The 21,648-nt window shown below is 37.7% G+C and overlaps 5 protein-coding genes across 7 annotated transcripts; 3 read left to right on the forward strand and 2 right to left on the reverse strand.

Moving 5' to 3' along the window:
• Positions 1–49: 49 nt before the first annotated feature.
• clp1 (cleavage factor polyribonucleotide kinase subunit 1) lies at positions 50–7,301 on the reverse strand. 3 transcript variants are annotated; one of them, XM_056262428.1, is made up of 6 exons: positions 7,254–7,301; positions 6,651–6,928; positions 6,458–6,565; positions 5,287–5,406; positions 5,051–5,188; positions 50–905 (listed from the first exon to the last, which is right to left on the reverse strand). In XM_056262428.1, the coding sequence occupies exons 1-6, from the start codon at positions 7,294–7,296 to the stop codon at positions 210–212; spliced, it is 1,383 nt and encodes a 460-aa protein (XP_056118403.1). In that variant the 5' UTR covers positions 7,297–7,301; the 3' UTR covers positions 50–209. The 3 variants fall into 3 exon arrangements, with proteins under 3 accessions (XP_056118403.1, XP_056118405.1, XP_056118404.1); XM_056262430.1 differs by having other exon boundaries at positions 6,651–6,945; positions 7,017–7,296; XM_056262429.1 differs by having other exon boundaries at positions 7,017–7,295.
• Positions 7,302–9,501: 2,200 nt separating this feature from the next.
• Positions 9,502–11,402, forward strand: selenoh (selenoprotein H). Its single transcript, XM_056262535.1, has 5 exons — positions 9,502–9,612; positions 10,170–10,296; positions 10,621–10,763; positions 10,903–11,026; positions 11,131–11,402. The coding sequence occupies exons 1-4, from the start codon at positions 9,591–9,593 to the stop codon at positions 11,007–11,009; spliced, it is 399 nt and encodes a 132-aa protein (XP_056118510.1). The 5' UTR covers positions 9,502–9,590; the 3' UTR covers positions 11,010–11,026; positions 11,131–11,402.
• Positions 11,403–11,800: 398 nt separating this feature from the next.
• Positions 11,801–13,230, reverse strand: mif (macrophage migration inhibitory factor). Its single transcript, XM_056262536.1, has 3 exons — positions 13,020–13,230; positions 12,242–12,414; positions 11,801–12,019 (listed from the first exon to the last, which is right to left on the reverse strand). The coding sequence occupies exons 1-3, from the start codon at positions 13,125–13,127 to the stop codon at positions 11,953–11,955; spliced, it is 348 nt and encodes a 115-aa protein (XP_056118511.1). The 5' UTR covers positions 13,128–13,230; the 3' UTR covers positions 11,801–11,952.
• A 427-nt stretch (positions 13,231–13,657) lies between these two features.
• On the forward strand, positions 13,658–17,617 carry si:dkeyp-121d2.7 (zinc finger protein 696). Its single transcript, XM_056262431.1, has 4 exons — positions 13,658–14,425; positions 14,618–14,802; positions 15,453–15,549; positions 16,175–17,617. Exons 1-4 carry the CDS (start codon positions 14,131–14,133, stop codon positions 17,020–17,022), a joined length of 1,425 nt encoding a protein of 474 aa, XP_056118406.1. The 5' UTR covers positions 13,658–14,130; the 3' UTR covers positions 17,023–17,617.
• Positions 17,618–18,373: 756 nt separating this feature from the next.
• scocb (short coiled-coil protein b) lies at positions 18,374–20,825 on the forward strand. Its single transcript, XM_056262432.1, has 4 exons — positions 18,374–18,466; positions 18,880–18,981; positions 19,562–19,642; positions 19,735–20,825. Exons 2-4 carry the CDS (start codon positions 18,963–18,965, stop codon positions 19,875–19,877), a joined length of 243 nt encoding a protein of 80 aa, XP_056118407.1. The 5' UTR covers positions 18,374–18,466; positions 18,880–18,962; the 3' UTR covers positions 19,878–20,825.
• The last annotated feature ends 823 nt before the right edge of the window (positions 20,826–21,648 follow it).

A 21,648-nucleotide genomic window follows, 5' to 3' on the forward strand; every position in this document is an offset into this window, starting at 1 on the left:
AAAGGATGTAATTTCACAGAAGAAAAAAATGGCATGCAGAATAACGTAGTCAAACTGGTTTGGGTTTGTTTTATTGTATGTTCAGAAGGACATATAAAATTGCAATTGAATTTATTAAAAAATAAAATAACAGCATCTTTTACAAATGTACAAAAATATTAAAATTAGCCCTTTGAAAACCAAACATTGCTACAAATACTTGTATGCTTCTATTTAAGGTCTATGAAGCGAATGTCCATGATGAGCAGAGTGTGTCGTGGCAGCGGTCTGGGCGCCGGTGAGAGTACCGTCATCACTTGAGCTTGTGTGTCCACCGCTGTCACCACTATAAAGCCACACACCGGACTCTCTAGAATCCCTCTGCTCTGACCCGCACCCACCTCGGTTTCATCCTCCACCGAACTCACACTCAGCACGTGGTGGGTCAAATCCCTGCCGGGGCTGACTGGGACGAGTTTGAGCTGGGTGTCGTCCTGAGACATACCCAGGGGGAGACAGGAGTCTGGGATAGAGGGCGCACCAATCTTGTAAATGCGCACATCTGAAAAGCGCACATCAAAGGCGTGAGGGTAAAAAGAAGTTCCACGGAAACCATAGAAGTATTCCCGGATCTTTTCGTCCCGTGACTCTCGCCGGCAGTCCTTGGAGCGTTCCACCACGCCACCAGATTTTGGCAGAAGGACGACACGTACAAAGTGTGGCAGGTCACGTTTAAGCTCATTGTAGAGACGCTCCTGGTCCAGGACTAGAACAACATCCACCTGGAAGGCTGAAGCACAGTGGACCAGTGCCTGGTAGCCTGAACCTTTGACCCAGCCACATGTGTTGATTATACAGCCACCCACACTAGCTTTGCGGTTCACTTCGCAGCGCTGGGAAAACACTTCTGCAAGGCTTGAAGTCAGCTACACACAAAGAGAAAAAGAGAGACATTCATTATAACACATTCTTTTCATTTGTCTGGATGATGCATAGTGAAGTCAACATGAAACAGCATTCACAACCTGTTACTTCAGTAATCTGACATACACTGTCCATTTTGGGGTCTGTAAGATTTTTTTATGTTTTTGAAAGAACTCTCTAATGCTCACACAGACTGAATATTATAACATAACTATTAATTAAATATTTATTCCTGTGATGGCATAGCTGAATTTTCAGCATCATTACTCCAGTCTTCAGTGTCACACGATCCTTCAGATATCATTTTAATATGCTGATTTTCTGCTCAAGAAACATATCTTACTATTATAAATGTTGAAAACAGTAGTGCTGGTTAATATTTTTGTGGAAACAGTGATACATTTGTCTGGATTCTTTAATAAATATAAAGAAAGGTTTTAGAAAGAATAGAATAGAAAAAATAGGGGGAAAAAAAGGTTTTTGCAAACATGTAAAAGTCCCGTGTCAATTTTGATCAATTGAATGCATCCTTGCTAAATAAAAATAATATGCTAAATATAATAATTTCTTTAAATAAAAAACATTACTGACCCCAAACTTTTGAACAGTACTGGATTACAATCAGACAGTATTTAATAGGGGTGCACGATTCAGAAAATGTCACGATTCGATACCGATTTTTTGTCTCAAGATTCGATTCAAAATCGATTTTCGATTCAAAAACGATTCTCGATTCAAAAAACGATTCGCAGTATATAAATGTAGTTTACTTTTTCCTATGTGATTGATTGCAGTAGACACAATTTAAAAGAAAAAACAACAACAAATTAAATGTAGTTTGATATTACTTTATATGTTTTCATACAAAAATAAAAACTTTTGCAACTAAAAAGTGCAAAGTGCCAAGCTTTGGCCAGCTTTCAAGTACATTTAATTCAAGTTTAAAATAAAACTTAAATAAAAAGCTTTTACATTTAGCTTTAAAGTGCTGTAGTCAGATTGTTGCTAAATGTGGTTTAAGGACTACTTTAGCTACCAGGCTGACTGTTGAAATGTGAACTCGACTGGGCACATTGAACTTCCTAAAAATATATACTAATGTCATAAAACCCTTGCGAAATTATTTTAAATAGATTTTAAAAAGCCACCGCTACTGGTAACATCTATGGTTAGATTGATTTGTTTAGATCCAGTGAAGTCGTTCATAGGCGTAATTTGCGGGTATCTCCAGTTAACTAGCAGAGCATTCATTTAGTTCGCTATTAAATAAGAGATCTGTTGTTTTTGAAATCAAGCTGCGCGCTCGTTGCCGCTGCTATGTGTCATGAGCCCCTTTCACACAGCGCTTTGAACCCGGCAAATTGCCAGAGTGCCTTCTGTGTGAACGCAAACACGACCCGGGATTGATGCCGGGATCGATGCCGGGTTGGGGACCTAGTAACATTGCCGTGTTCAGACCCGGAACGCGCGCTGTGTGAACAAAAGCCAGAACCAATGCCGTATAAGGGGTGTGTCGTAGTGAGGATTCACGAGCCTTTGCAATGACGTAGTTATCGTGCGGCTCAGTTACTCTAGAAGAAAGTTTGTGTTCGTCAACGATACAAGAAAGAACGAAAAAATGTCTGCAAACTGGACTGAAGTAGAGACCCGTCACATCCAACGTCACGCGTCTTTCCGGAACATACACGGGTTGTGTGTGAATTCCGGCAAATCACTGGCAGTGTAAATAAAGCAAAATCAAACAAACCCGGGTCAAATCCCGGGTCACTTTATCCGTGTATTTTCCGGAATCTCTGTGTGAAAGGGGCTATGGATACAGTGTTCTCTGTGGCTCGCGCAGTCTTCACTCGGACACGCGCTTCAATCTATCGCCGTTGTGGAGACTCCGGTGAAATCACAAAATAAAATGCACACAAACGTGATGAACATATTGGGTTTTGATGAGAGAAAAAACTATACGAGTGCGGTTTAGAACCCGTAACCTCTGACACGCTTGGCAAAAGATCTACAGAACTCAAACATAAGATCTGCGGATCGATGCATTTATTTACGGGTTCAGCAGAGAGGCTGCAGTTTGACCAGCGGGCGGCAAGAACTTGCAATGTAACTATTTATCAGACCGGCCCTCGCGGCCTCGAAACACTACCGGACCACCGGTAAAAGTCCTGACTCACCCGATTGCCACTCCGCCCGTGCACGCCATTAAAAAAAATATATATGAATCGATTTTTGGAATTCTATGAATCGATTCTGAATCGGTAAAGATTGAATCGCGATTCAAATGTGAATCGATTTTTTTGCACACCCCTAGTATTTAACAAGAAAAATATCACACAAATATATTAATACAAATATTTAAAAAAGAGAAAGAAACAGAAACAGATGGACCAAGCACCATAAACAAGGAATGTACATTAAACAAGTTAATGGGTTAACCATTTGATTTCATGTTTTCTTTAACAGTCCTACTACTCAAAGCTAAGATGATTCTTTTAACTAAACTCTTTCACCCTAGTAATACTGACACTGTTTCTCTGAAATAATTTTTAAAATGAGCACAATGTCACAATGCAAGCAATGAGTACAACTTTTCCCTCAGTTACTGCTACAAAAACTGTTTTTGCTGTTTCTGCATCAACAATTACAGAAGAAGAGTGAGACTTTATAGCTGCGTTTAAGTGAAAGATAAATGCATTTCTTCTCGTTATTATTGATTAAACAGTGCCAGGATAGTTTGGGGCCAAGATCAATCTGCTCCAATAATTTATGGCCCAAAGCTCAGTGTATCACTGAAGTATAAAGACAAAACGTCCCTTAAGTGCAACTTTGCCATTACCAGTGTTGAGCATGTTACTTAAAAAAAGTAATTAGTTATAGTTACTAGTTACTTCTCCCAAATAGTAACTGAGTTACATCATTATAAAAGTAACTAATTACCAGAGAAAGTAACTATTCCGTTACTTAAAAAAAAAAAAAATTTTAAATAGGCCTATGTCAAATAATTTGGATGCCCCCAGTATTAAATATGTTAAATTAATGAAATGGACACTTAATAGTGTAGATTAGTGTTTAATGTTTTATAATAATAATTTATTCTATTGCTGTGGGACAATGTGAGAGACGCCTATTAAATTCAATATATTATTCTAAATATTAGCTTTACTATAGTAGAACAATAAAACATTATAGATGGTTTATACTTAATATCGCAGAATCGCACAGACCCCAACTGGCCAACAAATAAGTTTAAAAATAAATTATGCTTCTTAAGAAATGTACCAAAAATGAATAAATAATAATAAAAAATATACATACTCTTTGCGCATATTAAAATGATAAAACTGTTACACAACTTCACAACTAGACATACTGTAGCCTAAGTATTTTCTTCCTAACAAAAGTAAACAGTTTAACAAGTGCTCTCTCAATATAATACTGAACAATTTAGCAAAAAAATGTATAATACTAAAATATAATATTTTGGGGGTTTATTTTTATAACCTATAGCGAACGTCATCATCAGAGGTTATTTAAGCCAAATTCTAGACATTTTGCCGCACGTGTTTACAACCGGTCAAACAAAGATGTTTTCTGTGAATGTTCCCTGCAGGTTATTTTCGGGTTTATTTTATAACCTAAACAGAACGTTCCCTGAAGGTAATTTTTTAGATTATATTTGTATAACCATATAAATAAATGACACATATCTGCAACGTTAATTAATTTACAAACAAACTATATAATGCTCGGACACCCTCGGTCTCTCTTGCGCAACTGTTGAGCGCGCTCTCGGACACATTCGGTCTCTCTCGCGCATTGAGCGCGCTCGCGCCGTTCGCTTCGCTTTTGTCCACTCCGGAGCCTCATAAACACACACACACACACACACACACACACACACACACACACACACACACACACACAGAGAAAAAAACTTTGCAGGTCATATGGCGGAGAGAGAGCCTATTCGGATGAAAACCGCTTCAGTGAGTTCAATTATAGTAACGCCACATTTTTTTGTCAGTAACGGTAACTGTGTTGTAACGGGGGAAACAGTAATTCGTTTGATTACTCGTTACTGAAAAAGATAACGCCGTTAGTAACGCCGTTTATTTATAACGCCGTTATTCCCATCACTGGCCATTACCTTGTTGTAAAGTTTGATGTTCGTTCCTGGTGTGGTGGAGCCAAAGTGAAAGACAAGCGGAGCCTGTACAGAGAAGCCTTCTTCTACATCAGCAGGACGCTCAATGCACAGAGCTGCCATAGTTCCAGGCACAGAGACCTAAAGACAAGAACAATTAAACATGCAAGCGTTTCATTTCTTACAATTCTGTAATGTTTAGCAGATCTGCATTGATCCTTCAGGCATCCTTTACTCACGCTGCTCTGGCCGACATCCAATTCTACCAGCGTAGGTCTTCGTCCCAGCCGCACAGCACAGTTCAACAACACTCGACATACTGTTGTCTTTCCCACATCAGTTGGTCCGACTACCATTACCTATGACAACAAACCCTGTTTAACCACAACATAAATACATATATAGTCACACAGTGGGAAAAAAGGAAATCCTGTATAGAAAATAAAACATGCATCCAGATGCATTGATTACCGTTTTATCATTATCACATTGCAGCCCTCTGAATCGTAATTGTAATCCAATCAAATTGCGAGGTACCTAAATATTCCCACCCCTAATATATACACTACAATTGTAGTGCCTTTGTCGCCTTTGGCTTGCTTAGTTGGGGACAGTTAATATTCAACTATATTTTTGATCTGCCTGCACTGACACCATTATATGAGAACTGAACTGGACGATGACATCACTGTTTTCTCCAGAGTGCTATATAAGAAGTATTATGAACTAAATTAATAAAAAAAAATGACAACAAAAATTAACCATCACTGAACTGACTTAAGCTGGACTACGATGCTATTTTCTTCTAGATCTGCTGTGCAGTCGAAACAGACTTTGTTGCATTATTTTCCTGTTATCACTGTAAAGCTGCTTTGAAACAATCTGTATTGTAAAAAGCGCTATATAAATAAAGGTGACTTAACTATTCAAAAGAGGTTTTTTTTATTTAAATATATTTTTGAAAAAGTCTCTTTTCTTTATTTGATCAAAAATACAGAAAAACAGAAACATTGTGAAATATTATTACAATTAAAAAAAAAACTGTTTTCTGTGATGCAAAGCTGAATTTTCAGCATAATTACTCCAGTCTTCAGTGTCACATGATCCTTCAGAAATCATTCTAATATACTGATTTGTTGCTCAAGAAACATTTATTATTATCATCGATGTTGAAAACAGCTGTACTGCTTATTATTTTTGTGGAAACTGTGATACTTTTTTTTTTTAGGATTTTCTGATGAACTGTTTTCAAAAGAAAATCATTCATTTGAAATATAAATCTTTGGTAACATTGACTTTACTGTAATTTTTGATCAATTTAATTATTTTTTGCTGAGTAAAAGTATTAATTTCTTTCAAATAAAACCTTACTGACCCCAAACTTTTGAAATAAATTGCCTGTTAACATACCCGAGGGCCTCTCTCATTGTCTTTCTCCGCTTGACGTCTCATCTGCTCTAGAGCTGCATGGGTGTTGAGATACAGCATCATGGGTGTATCTTTGGACACATAAGCCACCTATATTTATGGAAGACAGACATGTTTGAATTGATTCTTAGTTCCTTGCCATTATAGCCTCTGACATCATGTTAACCTCTCTCACCTCTGTCTTGCCTGAAAGTGCCACAGTGCAGCCATGCCAGGTGAACACAGCAATCTTAGAGCCTGGCCCGAACGTGTACCTCTTATTTCGGTTCAGCTCGGATCCGAACACCTCTGCCATACCGGAAAACAGCTCGAGTTGGACTCGTTCTCCTGCTTCGACCTCAAAACGCAATTCTGTTTCTCTCTCCAAGTCGAATCGTGTGCCTGAAATCCCAGCACTGCCCGACGAGCTCAGGCCCTCCTCGGCTGACTTTTCTGGGGCTTCTGCAGTCATGGCTGTGACAGAGAAAGAACTAGAATGTTTAACATTTGCGAGCTACTTGTATTCTTAAACCTGAGAAGATAAGAAATTATTGTGCTATACCTGTGTGAATTCGTCTCCTCTGTGAAATATTTAGGCAAAAACCGTGTTTTATTTGAATTATGTCACACTGAATTAGCTTGTCACCGTTAGCCCGTTGGGCTTTTGCAAATACTATTTTTAATATATCGTAACGTGTCTACACTATTCCAAACGCCCACTGTTCAAACTACAATTCGTTATTTACAAATACTCCCTTATATCTTCTCTGCAGACCAGAGTGTTGTCAAACCAACATACCACACTGATGAAGCCGTGCCGTGTCGCGTGTAGATGATGTCATGCGATGATTGACCAATGACCAACATTCTCACTGCACAGATTATTTACTGACCAGTAATGTTTTACAGTCTATGATTTTGACTTAATTTTTTAATTATATGACTGTGTTCCGTAAATTTCATATAAATAAAGAATAGAAAAATCGGACTATTCTAAAACACGTGTTCAGTATGCTTCCATTTACAAGGAATTGACATGGTGATAGAAGTAAAAAAAAAAGAAAAAAAAAAGTAAAACATAATGGGCAATTTGTCTCTGGTGATTTTAACGTGCCTTTTGTATACAGGATTAAAATAAAAAAGATTGGTTGCTGGTGGTTCGTCACTGTATGCTACTGAGGATTTATTAATTAATATGTGTCAGAATTAAAGTGGTCCTGATAACGGTTTTCTTTTACTGTTTACAAGATAGTTTACATCCTTGGTTATTCCAGATTCTACTAAACTTCTAATCCCACATAAAACGTCAATCTAAACAAAAAACAAAATAAAAAAATTGGACCATTTTAGAATAAAAATAGCAAAATAATCTAAAATGTAAAAAACAACAACAACAAAAAACAGTCTAAACAAAAAAAAGATAGAAAGAAAAACAAACTCAGAAAGACTGTAAGAATTGTTTAATTAATGTAGCCCAATGACCAAATGTAATTTCTTAATTTAATTTGCATTATTTATAGTCTTAATGTATTTGGTTGATACTAATTATAAATTCCCTATACTTTGTCTTTTACTGCGTTATGACGTGTGTCAGTTTAGAATGCTCAATTTAGAACCAGCGCGCGCGTTCTATAATAACAGAATTTGCTGCTGCGAAGATCAAGTGCTTTAAGTAGGCTAGTTCTCCCAAACGACAACATTAGAAAGTCTTTACACAGATTTATTTATACGTTCTTCTTCTTATTTGTTTTAGGTATTTTATCTCTAGGCTAATTATAGCCCATTGGCCTATTGTATTTTTAAATTTGGGATCGCCAGTTAACAGCTGGATTTGAAGATGGACCTCAACAGGATATTTGCTGGTACGAAATTACATACCACCCAACTTAGACAATACATTTATAACAATTATATTTTCAAGCGAACAGACTGTAAATTAGGTTCAAATGTCAGTTTTTAAAAAAAATTAATCTTTGATACTCGACTGAGAACAGTTACCAAAACATTGGTAATACTGTGCTGATTTTTATACACACCACCAAGACATTTTAAACGAATAAACTCCAGATAAACTCAAGACTTGAATGAAGCACAGGTAAAGATAATAATTTCAGCTATTAGTTAGGCGATGTTGTCATGTTGACCTCTGCTGGTGATCTGAAGTAACTTTGCTTAAAATGTATCTTAAAGGGATACTCCACTTTTTTTGGAAATAGGCTCATTTTACAACTATACTCTCATTCCTGCGTAATAATCAAGAAACTTCACTGCCGTACCATGAGTGCAGCAGGCGTAATGATATGACGCAGCGCCTGAAAATAGGCCACCTTCCGTCAACACAACGGAACTATTTTCAGGCGCTGCGTCATATCGTTACGCCTGCTGCTCTCATGGTACGGCAGTGAAGTTTCTTGATTATTACGCAGGAATGAGAGTATAGTTCCTAGCCATATCAGCCTAGAAAATCGCAACTTTACATTTTCCGTCGGTCTTAGTGCACGATGTAACTACAGAAGAGTCAAGTTTTAAATAGGAAAAATATCGAAACTCTTGATGTATGCTAAGCTATGCTAAAAGTCGTACCGCCAGAACCGGAGATCGGCTGAATGGATTCAAAAACGGTAAAACTCAACAGTTTAACTCTGGGGGAGTTGTAAAATGAGCCTATTTCCAAAAAAAGTGGAGTATCCCTTTAACAGTGACATTGTGTGGTTTCTTTCAAATAATTAATGATGATCAAAGCTGACAAATATACGAAATTTGTGGCAGCTTATTTGATGTGTTCTATTGTAAAATCTGAAGTTTGACATGTGATGTTCATTGTCCATCATCATCATTGTGTGCAAGCCAAGGATGCCACTGGTAAATAAATTGTATATATATATATATATATATATATATATATATATATAATGAATCCTATATAACACATGACACCCTTTTACCGGGACATTTTCAATGTTTTTAAGCACCAACTTCAAAAAATACCTCGACTGCACGACTGTCAAGACTTTCCACACCAAAAGGCGGCACTGTCCGTCTAACTTTCACAGAATTATTCAACACTTTTTCTGCAACAACATACAACCCCGACCCGCCAAACTCTTCAGTCTTCACATGTTGCAGGCTAGCGGCAATGGCGACTCGGGCCAAATCAGGTGCGTAACACTGAAAACGTTTAAATGTGGTCTTGAAACTAGAACAGATTACTTAAATATTTTGTGCAGCGCTTCACATTAGCAGGTTATGAGTTTTCGTGTTTGTCAGGTTCTGTATTTTGAGTAGGAGTCAAGGTGGTTAGTGTGAGGTCACGTGAGGCTATCTCTTATACAATCCCTCAAATTTAAGATCGGCTAATTAACTTGCGAAAGAATATGAATGCATATCTTGTATAACCCAAGAACTAGCATAGGTTGACTGCTTGGTTTGTTCACAACTGATGGGATGCAGATTTAAATGTCCTAAGTTACCTATATCCAGAACAGCTTGTTAAATCGCTTTATTTTTTAAACCGTTATAGTTTACAACTATTATATAAATTAGTATTATATGTAATGTTTTAATGACAATAAGTAGTATGCATAGTGGGTTTGTGATCAAAATGGTCACAAATAAATTTTTTGTCTTTGTTTAGGCTCAATTTTATATATAACCTTGATTTCCAGTTTATTATGATGTGCAAACTAAAAACACTGTGATCCACCTAAATATGCAGGTCGTGGTCGGAAGCGTAAGACTGATGTAGATTCAGAAGCAGCTGCAGTGGAAGAGAAAAAAGAAAAGCTTGATGGAGTAGAGAAAAAAGATGAAGAAACAGGACAAAGGGTAGTCATCGAGCATTGGTGAGAACACATGGCTAGTTATTTAAAATTACTTCATGCTGTTTACACTGTGTGATAATATTTTGTGCGTTATTTACAGGTGCTTTGTTTTGCTACTTTGATTTTATAGCCATATAAAAAGAATAAATATATTCAATCAATTGTAGGGTTTTACATATATTGTTTGTGTCCTCTTATTGTTAGAAAAAAGAAACTCCCTCAAAAAGGTCAAATTGACCCTTAAAAATGACTTGCAGGTGGCAGATATTGCCCTTTAATAATTAAAAAAGAAGTTCTTACACCGTTATATATGAGTCATGTGTTTATATTCTTGCTGTTTTACAGTAAAAGCTGACGAGTCTACGGGCGGAATGCGGAAGGTGTGCGTGAGGCACTTGCGGCTTCGCACCCTGAACTTCACGTGGTCCTCAATCCAGAGAAACCTCGGCGGAACAGCTTTGAGGTCACACTGATGGAGGGAGATAAAGGTAAGACTGCCAACCAGTATCCATACATGTCTTTTTCTGATTCTGATGCCATTGAGTAACAAGATTGTACAGCCACAATCTATGGATGTCCAAAGAATTATTTACACATGCTACCTCTGTATTTCTTTCTCCTGAACAGAGATTGTTTTGTGGTCTGGCATTAAGAAGGGTCCTCCACGCAAACTGAAGTTCCCCGATCCTGCTGAAGTGGTGTCTGCCCTTAAAGAAGTGCTGAAGAGCAAGTAGAAGTTATAAGGAGACAGGTCAGAAGATGCCAATTTTTTTTGCTATTAACTTGTTTTTAACATATTCTAGCTTTGTAAATAACAATAAAGTGATCTTTTCCTAATTTATTTTCTCCCTCTAGTCAGTCGTCTTTGTTCCTGGACATTGGATGCATAATGATGTTAATGGACTAATGGGAAAATCTCCCCGTCTGTTTTCTGATGATCAGCTCTTTTGTTCTGACTGGATAATTGACCTTGCCTGGTTTCCTCTGTTAAGCTCTTAAACTCTTCTTCATGTTCTGTTTTGACATGACTAGTTTCTAGATTGCTTTTACCTGTCTCTCTATAGACTTTTTTTGTTCTCTTTCTTTCTTTTTTACTGTTTGAATACAAATAAATCTTGCTTGATCTCCCTTTAATCTGCATCATCATTATGTTAATCCACATTGGGGAAAGTTACTTTTAAAGAAATGTTACAATATTGCATTACTCCCTAAAAAAGTAACTAGTTACTTTTTATGAAAAAATAATGCATTACATTACTAGTAACTAATACTAATAACAGAACTAATGAGTACTAATAAGTTATTTTTTTAGCAAATGTTAAGGCCCTTTCACACCAAAAGTGAAATGAATAAGCCTCAGGCTGAAGGAAATGTCAATCACAATCTGGACCTAGTTTTAGAAAAATATATTGTATTTAAAGATTTTTATCTGGACCATAACTTATACAATGCCTTTATCAGCATTATGACATCCTGAGCATTTGTGCTTTCAAGAAGCATGTATAACAAAAACACAGCATCTCAATACAGTTTAAAGAGAACTTTATTGTCAAAAGATGGTGTCTGCTGTAAGTTAAGACTAAATCGACTAAAGACATTATGCTCCCAACTGCTCCTCTCCCAAGTAAAGCTGGAGTAGAAACCGCAGCCTTATATCAAGCCATACATCCCTTTTCTTTATCCGAAGGTGGTGCTGTTCCAAGCCACGTTGGCTCCATCCATATCAACGAAGTTTATATAGATCCTGAAAAGCAATAGTTTCATTAAACAAACAAACACTACACTAAATTTGACATGTACTAATCATTCACAATATGAAGAGCAGATATTAAATTGAATATATTGAATTGAATATAACAAAAATTAATTTGAAGTTTGGAAGCTAAAGTTTTATTTTTGCACAACATTATGTTGAATGTTCTTCTGGTAAAAGAGAGACCGCTATATTGTGTGGATTTACAGGTACCTGTCAGGTGAAATGCCAAGGTGTTTGTTGAGCAAGCCCATAAGAAGTTTGGAGTATTGCTTATTTTGCACACCCCCAATCTTTCCAATGCTGGTGAGGGAGCAGAGCGCGCACGGATCTCCTTTTCCACCGAACATCATCATCTGATCTGGGATGATGTGTATGGCAATATACTATCACATATCAATACGAAGACAGACAAGATTAAACAGTTAATAATTCAGTTCTTTTGAAAAAAATGAAATACTTTTAGTATCATGTGATTTAAATGCATATTTGGTTTATTATAATGTTGCAGCAAAACACTGAACTGAAATACACAGTAATTTAATACGAGGGATCGTATTAGTAAATCTTGATAAACAGCTAAAAGTGCCAACAAATGGATTTATTGGAACTTTTTAGATTCATGATGTGATGTCACTGAGGTAACGCGATGCGTCATGACGTAAAAGAATCACTGAATCGGGTTGTTTGAACTGGTTCTTTGAAACGTTCGACAGTATGATTTAAGGAAATGAGTCTGACCCATCACTATACTAGCTTTAATCTAAACAATCAATAATGATACATAGGCTGGCTACATATCTTTAGGGTTAAAACAATTTTAATCCAATGACATGAGTTACAGCTAAGAGGATAACAGAGTCTCGTCTATGTTTCGTTGACTCGTAACAGTATTTAGTCCCTCATTCCATGCAGACTGATATACAAAGTCAATGCATATGCGATATGTTTTTTGTTTTGTTTTTTAACGAGAAAAATGCAGTCTGCTCACCTGCGCGGGTTTGCCCATCGCTTTGGCGAGCTCTTGCGTGGCCTCCGACAGCAGCTCAGCAGGAACCGAGTCCTTTGCTACATTTGTGTTCACCACAAACATCGGCATGACTGCAACGGAGAGAAGGCAGCACGTACTGCTAAATAGTGCAAGGTAGAAGGACCAACGCCTTCGGGAATGTGTCCAGATGTGAGCTCTGGATGAATACAACAAGTAACCACGATGCCAGTACTTCTTACGCTACCGTAAAACACCGTATGACACTGTGTAGATCCGTTGCATTCCTCATCTTTTCTTTTTGGGTATAATTAAAAGTTTAAAATAACTTTTTATTTATCAATTTTATTTATTGTTTATATTTTTATCAAATGCTGAAACATCTGTTTTAATAATAATAAACTTTATTTTTAATAGCATATTTTATACTAGGAATGCAGATCAAAGTGCTTTGCAAAAAAAGGGACAATTTTCAGTATTTCAGTTTTTTCTCTTTTATGTGTTTTAATGTTGTATGCATAATTGTCAATATGTTTATTCAATGTAGAAAAAAGACTACTAGCAGGGGCTATAGCTGCCAAAGCTAACCAGCCATACCTTGACCCTTCGTTGGTCCATTTTTTTCGGGTAATTACGGTAGCTCTGTACATGCGCAGAACGCGACATCCGGAAATAATAATTGTAGGCGAGAATTAAAACCTCTTGAGTTGAGAGGGGTGGTCGCGACTGGGTGAAATTGTCCCGCTGATAGCGCATAAACACCGGTAAAACATGAACACAGATCTTTTTTAGCCGACCACGATATTTGTGCGGTCATCTGGAGTGGAATTTCATCTTTGAGGGTTTGATTTGTGTGGTCGCTGGCTTAAAGAAAGAGGAACAGGGTTCATTCCATTGGCTGTGTACAAAGTTACGGGTGACAGCCGTTGCCACTGTTGATGTCGGATTATTTTAACTACATGCGCATTTAAATTAAGTGTTGTTGTTGTTGTAAAGCGGATGTTTAAAAACATGAAGTATAACTGGTGCTGATATATGGCGTAACAGGGATTCGTTGATAGTTTTTTGGGCTCAACTTTATTTATTATATGTGCGACTGAACACTAGTAAAGCTATGGCGGAATCGGTCAAGACCTTTCAAGCACATCTGACCGCTGTCATGGACAGTTTGGTCCGCGCATCCGTGTGCGAGATCACCAAACTCTTCCAGGACACGGTGAACGACTACCTGGTGGAAATCTCTCTTAACAGAAAAGAGAACGAAGCGCTGAAATTGAGACTGAGGCTGACAGAGAATAAATTGAGAAACGAACGCAAATATGGCATGGGCTGGGCGGCCAGTCGGCGCGCGTCTGGTCTGCTTGGCGCTGACGACACCGTGCGCAAAGCGCGAAGAACGGATCTCCAAAGTAAGCGCACTGGCCAACTCGGATTCATTGGGCAACTCACTGTTTTATCGTGCTTTAAGAGAGAAACCATAATGGCGTCCTGCTCCGCAGTTCTCAGCTTTCTTTCTCCTCCCTCTCCTCCTCTTTTGGATTCCTCCCTCCCCCTCCTGTCCTCCTCTCTCCTCTCTTCCCCCTCCCATCTTTCTCTCTCAGGAGGCAAGCAAGGGAAGGAGTGGAGTGCTAATGCGTGGGATGAGGGGACTGGAGGAGTGAGGGATGAGAGGAGGGACGTGTTCCGTGTCCATCTGCCAACTGAAGGAGGTGGGGAGGAGGAGGAGGAGGAGGAGAGGATATGCGTCACTGGGGAGAGGAAGGAGGTGTCCGGCATTAAAGAGGAGGTGAGTAGCCAATCAAATGTTAGGAATGAGCTGCAGGGAGTGGAGGAGAGAGAGGAGATGCAGAGGGCTACGGACAAGAGAAGGATCTGAAGAGAACAATCCCATTTTGCAAACTCAAACTAATTTCAATCAAAGTATATTTTCAAGTCCAAAAACTGTCCAAAGATATAACCCATCATTGTTGACAACAATTATAGAAACTGAAATTCACTTTTTCCAGTGCTGATGTCACTGTCTTTCCCTCTAGATTGAGATCATGTTATTTATGTGTAATTCATATTCCCAAAATATGCAAAGACTGCTAGATAGATCAGAACAAAATTGGACAATGTTAATTACTAGTGTAAATAGGGTTCATGCATTTTATCATCTTGTTGCTGAAACCACAAGTGGACTATCGGAGGTTGTCAGAAAAGCATATGACAGCCTCTTCAGGACCGCCCACTTACCTGCCAATCAAACTAAAATGCCGTCATTGCACTAAAACAATTTTAAATGTTAAAATAACAGCACATAAGTAACACGGTTACTCCCACCTCAGATGTGTGTTTATTATCAGTTTTAAAAGAGATGCATTATAATGAGCAAAGGGAATTTATTTCACACCTTGCGTTTTCGCTCTTTCTGCTTCTGTGGGATGATGGATAAAGGTGGAAGGCTACAGATCAGACTCCCTGAGGCTGTTGCAAGAGGCTCTACAGATGAACCACAGTGAAACCAGCCCTCCCTCCCCCAGTCCCACCCACGGTAAGCACTCCAATGCTTTGCTTGTGAAAACGGTTATTATTGTTGTTGTTTTTTTGTGATTGCGAGCATGAACAGTTGAAGGAATAGTTTACTTGAAGATCACAATTCTGTCATTGGTTACTCCATTTTTACGTTTTAAATCTGTGTGCTTATTTTGTGAAACAAAAGGAGAAAATACACTACACTTACAATATACATGTACACTCTTTCTCTATACATTAACAGTATATAGGGACCATGGCTGTCATGTTTTTTGGTTTTTGGAGCTAGTTGACAGTCGTGGGCACCGTGAATTGCTGTTGTATAGAAAAGTGTGTAAATTCTTCAGAAGTTCCTCATTTGTGTTCTGTTGGGGAAAAAAACAATAGCATACAGGTTTGGAACAACATGATGGGTGATTAAATACACACACACACACACACACACACACACACACACACACACACACACACAAAAAGGTTTTATTTTAAAAAAAATGGCGTCGTAAGTTTTTTTTAAAGTTTTTTTTTTTTTAAAGAAATGAATATTTTTGTTCAGCAATGATGTATTAAATAGATCAAATGTAGATCCTTAGGTCCTTAATGTGCAAAATAAAATGTACTAAAATTAGTATTTGTGTCTGCAGGAGAAATGGGCCCCGCCTCTACTGGCCCTGAATCCACCCCTGCTGAAGTGTGGGAGGGGCAAGCGGCGGAAACGATGACTGTTGGAGACGAGCTCAGTGGACTGGAGACGGCCCTAAAAGCGGAGCGTGAACGCGAGGAGGCAGAGTCCGGCCTGGGTAGCCCGTCTCAGGAGGCGTGTGGATCCGAAGGTGTGGCGTTCATCGGACTAGACGGTTTATGCAGCTCTCAGCAGGGTATGTCGTCCTCCTCACATAGGGCAGACCCTACATCAGCCCCTACGAACAAGGAAGAAGAGTCGGGAGGAGAGAGCGGGGACATGCTGCATTTCTGCGCACGGTGCGGCAGCGGCTTCAACTCCACGTCTGACCTCATGAAGCACTCGTGCCCTGCGGCCGAGGATCGGCCTTATCAGTGCTCTGTGTGCGGGAGAGCGTTCGGCCATGCCTGGAGCCTTAAGAACCACGAATGTGTGCAGGCGGGAGAGCAGCCGCACTACTGCGAACTCTGTGGCAAACGCTTCACGCACTCGCGGTCCCTCGAACGCCATCAGCTTGTTCACACAGGTGAGCGTCCCCACAGGTGCCCGCAGTGTGGCCGCAGCTTCAGTCGTCTCGGCAACCTGGAGAGGCACCAGCGCATCCACACGGGTGAAAGGCCGTACGAGTGCGGGGCGTGTGGGAAACGATTCAGTCGAGTGGAATACCTTAAACGGCATCAGCACATCCACATTGGAGATGCAACTGTGAAACTCCCACCACTGCAAAACTCCCACCACTGCTCTCAGTGCAACCAGACATTCAGCGATACTGAGCAGTTCAAGCAGCATCAATGTCTGTATAACAGTTAATGTTATTCACTGTTCGTGAGAATCTTACACAATACTAGACCTTAACTAGTCAAATCTGCAGCGCTCAAAAGACCTTTTTCTTCATATTTCTATTCATTTTCTGTATTTCTAATTTTTCTATTTGCATCTTACCACATGCTTCTTCCTTTAATTACCCCAAACATGATCTCATTACTTTCTGACTTGTACACAAACCCTAAACCTCAAAACAAAGCACACTTAACCTAGTGCAATGACAATATCTCAAAGTGGATTTTCTTATTTATTATTATTATTCAAAAACTGTTTACTCATTATTCACAATTAGAGTATATATTGCAACATAACAAGCACCTTTGTTCCAAATCCAAAAATGCAAACAACTATTCTGTTATGTCAAGTAACTTATAACAGGCTGTGAAATATTATTTGTGAACATGGACATTTTTAAAAAACTTGTTTCTTATTAATAACCAATTGTGTTATTCATGCATTCTTAAGTATTTTTTTGTGTTGTTTTTAATTCAGAAGTGAAATATTTGTTGTGATGATAACAGTATTGCTTTAGGTCTTGTAATTAAAGGAATAGTTCACCCAAAAATGTTTTTTCAAAACATTTCGTCATCATTTACCCTCATGTTGTTCCAACCCTGTATGAGTTTCTTTCCTCTGTTGAACACAAAAGAAAATATTTTAAAAAATGCTGGTAAGTTTAAAATATTTTATTTTGTGTTCAAACAAATCATGACCAGCAACCAAGAGTCAAAGGTAATATTCCATTTACTAGAGATAAACGTTACTCAAGATTCGGATGAATAGCTCAACATTTTATACCTTCAACACCTCATGAAATGCACCTTGCTTATTTGCCTGTGATTTTTAAGTAATTTCCCCCTCAAGTTTAACAGATGAAACGCGTTTGTAAATGCTTGATGATATTGTTTGCACGTGGATTTTCAGTGTTTGAAAATCCTTCCCTCAAAACGCACCGTAAGGCGTAACCAGCTCTTAACGTTTCTTAGAAGAATTGGGCCGAACGATTTGTTCCCTTTTTATATTTAATCAGTCCGAGCAGTTTTCGAGTCAACCAGTTTTGAAGCAATTCTTTGAAATGAACACTAGTTTAACGAAGTCATAACGATTTTGTTTGTTTGTTTGTTTTATTGCGAGAAAACGAGCATGAGCATACAGTAAAAATACTGTACGAATTAACATCACACAATAATAATAAAATAACACAAATAAATGAGTGTCAATGTAGTACAAAAATTGTCATTGACCACAGTTTTCGTTGAATCTTTATTTGCATTAGTTAATGTAACATTTGCTTAGGAAAATAATTACCTTTATAATAAAAGATTTTTGTTGTGGAATCTAAAGGGTTAATACCATGACGTCAGACTCCAGAAGACATCGCTGTGGTAGTGAGACACCTCTTCATCCGGTCTAATTGTACATTTCAAAGGTTTGGATACAATTTACATAATTTATTTTAATGTTGTAGATTTAGATGAGTATATATTTAAGCGAAGGATATAAATTGTGCTTCAGAGGGGACTGTAATGGGCAGTGTCTTGGTTTGTTTACCTCATCAGCTGTGTGTCAGCTAACCGCAGCTAAACTGAGTAGCAGCAGTTTTATAATATGATATAAAACCAATTTGGACTTTATTTTGTGCATTTTGACATGGGCCATCTATAAAAAATATATAGGCTACTATTATGTTACATAAAATAGACATACACAATGCGCATGCATGCTATTTAGATATGTAGCGCCTAGCATTGCAGCATCAATGAATAAGACACCGTCCATATCTATGATTGAATGTCTTTTCAAACTCCTGGTCTATTATTATTATTATTATTTTTTTTACAGTTTCCATCAGGCCTTGTGCTCATCCTGAAGTGTCCACTCAAGTCGCAGCCCTGCATTTCAAAACAGAAGACGAGTATTTCGCCATGAATTCTGACATGGATGGTAAGATCCAATGTGGAATGTGGATAAATCTTGGCATTTGTTTGTTTTGTTTTATAGAAAGTATCACACAGAGCAACAGATTGTCAAGAGTTAATTTTTTTCATATACTTTATTTTATTAAGGTATCAAATGAATGTCAAATTGAAACAGTTGACAATAAACAGAAAAAAATATGAAAAATGATCTTTTTTTCAAATGTAAATTCTAATCAATACATGTATAAAGTATTAGGGGCATTATATTGTTAAAAATTCTCCATTAAATTGTAATAGTTCCATTTTTTGTTAATAATAAGCATTAAGGATTTTCTCGGTGCAAGGTATTTAAAGTCGGCATGAAACAGACGTATATCTGAATGAAACAGCTTTTCTAACAAGAAAAAATCTAGGACAGGACTTGATTTTGTCCATCGGGAATTGATTGTATGGTTGTAGTTTGCTATTGCTGTGATGTCATGTGAGTGACAGGTTGTTTCGCCATAGCGCTATTAAACACGTCATCAGAGAAGTGAAGAAATGTCGCTGCAAGAGGAAGGGGAACTTATTTTGATGGTGACTTTAGTTCTAAATTTGTCTTCCAGGGGACATAGAAAACCAGGTGGAACTGGAGGAGAAGACCAGACTTATAAACCAGGTCCTTGAGTTGCAGAATACTCTTGAAGGCAAGTAACCAGCTCCACTTGCTTGTTGCTAGCACTTTTCAACCTTATATTAAATAACAAGCTTTATGTCTTTCTCTCTCTTGTTTTGATAGATCTCTCAGCTCGGGTGGACGCAGTAAAAGAAGAAAATCTGAAGTTAAAATCAGAAAATCAGGTTCTTGGGCAGTACATTGAGAACCTCATGTCGGCATCTAGCGTGTTTCAGACCACTGACTCCAAAAGCAAACGGAAGTAAGAGAGCATCCCTCTCTCCCAGACCCACAACCCCACGCAGATAAACCCTTCCACTAGACTAATTTTATCCCTATGTCACTAAAATGGTAAATGTTTACATTTGTTTTATTTATCAGTATTAATGTTTGTTTACATTTCATTTTCAATGGCTTTGTTCAACATGCTAAAAATCCTTTTTAGTTAGGTTGTTTTTTTGTAGTTTTTTATGTTCAGACAGGGTATGATATTAATTAGTAATATTTTAAATTGTTTTTAAAATATGTATTTTGTATTTCACACTTTTGTTTTGTAGTTGAGAGTGCAGTTGTGATGGCATGACAGTTGCTCTCTCTGTATCAGCACTGATTATACTCAAGTCGAGAGAAAACATTTCAGGTCATTCTGATCAGGGAATGAAATTTAGACCCTTTTCTTGGTGCTATCAACAGAAGGGAGTTCTCTGGCATGCATTACACCTGTGCCTCCTCTGAATATCTTTATGCATTTGTTGTGTTTGTATGTGTAGAATCTTACCATTGTGTGGCATTGCAAATGCCTGTTTTAATTAAAAAATAATAATAATAATTTGCTGTGCTGTGAGTGAGTCCTTCTGTTTAGGTTCTGTAGGCCCCTGTGGTTGTTTGCTTCTCGTTCAGTCACCTCACTTCATCTGGGATTCAAGTCTACACATATTCCACCAGAGTTTGGAGGACTATAGTCTCTGGTACCCATCTGCTCTCATCAGAGGAGTGAGGAACTGAGTCTCATAGAGTAGCATTATTATCCACACGCCTTCCTCTCCTTCACCCTTGCTCTCAATCGTGAATATGCATCTGAATGTGTGTCTTCATCTTTCACAGGGTCACCAAAGGTGTTCGGAAGGACAAACAGTCTAGTGTTTAACTATGCAGTAACCAATATGTTGGAATGATAACCTACAGCAAGACCAAGATTAAAACTGAAAACTGTATATTTCAGTTTCCCAGTTTGATTAATTTCTGTTATCTGAAATGATATATAAATATGATTTGCAAAAACTTAAACTTAACAAATTAGAAATGTTGCCTTGGCAATAAACTGAAACAAGTTTAAGCTGAAGCACAAAAATAAAATATTAAACCTAAATAGCAGGGGGAAAAAATACAGAAAATTTGTAAAGAAAATTACAAAAGCACAAAAATTTAACTAAAATTGAAAACTAAAAATATACAAATTAAAGCTAATTCAAAATATTGATAAAACTACAATAAAATTAAAATAACACTGTTAGTGCAATCAATCACCCAATTAGTCTGATACAGGACTATGCTTAACTGACCAATGGAAGATGGGGAATTTAAAAAAATAATTATTTTCTTATTTTTGCAATTCCACTTGATGCAGGTGAGGTGGAAATAAAAAATGAAATAAGCAAGAATATTATATCAGCAGAAAAGCTGAAATTAAAAGTTGAAAACGGTTGTTGTTACTGCCATTTATTGACAATTTAAATTCAATAGAATATAAAATATGGTCAGATACCTTGTGTTGTGTGGTCTCTTCAAGTTGTTTTTGCATCACAAAGTAATGAATATAAAAACTAAAATAATTTAGACAGAAATAAAATAAATCAAACAAACAAAACCACAGACCACAATAAACAAACAACAGTGTAAAAACTTTGCTCACATAGATGAGGGAAACATCCTGTAATTCAGTATTTACGTTGGACCTCAAGATGGCACACAATCACAATCGTTCAAGCATAGGGAGGTTCCTTTCCCGACCAGCAGCGTGCGCTGTGGTCCACGGCA

This window comes from Rhinichthys klamathensis, unplaced genomic scaffold (assembly GCF_029890125.1).
Source record: "Rhinichthys klamathensis goyatoka isolate OS25496 unplaced genomic scaffold, OSU_Roscu_1.1 h1tg000192l_1, whole genome shotgun sequence".
Classification (NCBI taxonomy): domain Eukaryota; kingdom Metazoa; phylum Chordata; class Actinopteri; order Cypriniformes; family Leuciscidae; genus Rhinichthys; species Rhinichthys klamathensis.

Bases quoted from the DNA above. Each gene is read 5' to 3' on its own strand.
- clp1 (XM_056262428.1), bottom strand. From the start codon at position 7,296: ATGACATCATCTACACGCGACACGGCACGGCTTCATCAGTGTG. The intron at 5,407-6,457 runs GTATGTTAACAG...TTGTTGTCATAG, and splicing joins ACAATGAGAGAGGCCCTCGG to GTAATGGTAGTCGGACCAAC. The intron at 906-5,050 runs GTAATGGCCAGT...CTTTGTGTGTAG, and splicing joins ACATCAAACTTTACAACAAG to CTGACTTCAAGCCTTGCAGA.
- mif (XM_056262536.1), bottom strand. From the start codon at position 13,127: ATGCCGATGTTTGTGGTGAACACAAATGTAGCAAAGGACTCGGTTCCT. The intron at 12,415-13,019 runs GTGAGCAGACTG...GATATGTGATAG, and splicing joins CGATGGGCAAACCCGCGCAG to TATATTGCCATACACATCAT. The intron at 12,020-12,241 runs GTACCTGTAAAT...ATTGCTTTTCAG, and splicing joins CTTGGCATTTCACCTGACAG to GATCTATATAAACTTCGTTG.
- si:dkeyp-121d2.7 (XM_056262431.1), top strand. From the start codon at position 14,131: ATGGCGGAATCGGTCAAGACCTTTCAAGCACATCTGACCGCTGTCATG. The intron at 14,803-15,452 runs GTGAGTAGCCAA...TGATGGATAAAG, and splicing joins TGTCCGGCATTAAAGAGGAG to GTGGAAGGCTACAGATCAGA. The intron at 15,550-16,174 runs GTAAGCACTCCA...TTGTGTCTGCAG, and splicing joins CTCCCCCAGTCCCACCCACG to GAGAAATGGGCCCCGCCTCT.
- scocb (XM_056262432.1), top strand. The intron at 19,643-19,734 runs GCAAGTAACCAG...TTGTTTTGATAG, and splicing joins GTTGCAGAATACTCTTGAAG to ATCTCTCAGCTCGGGTGGAC.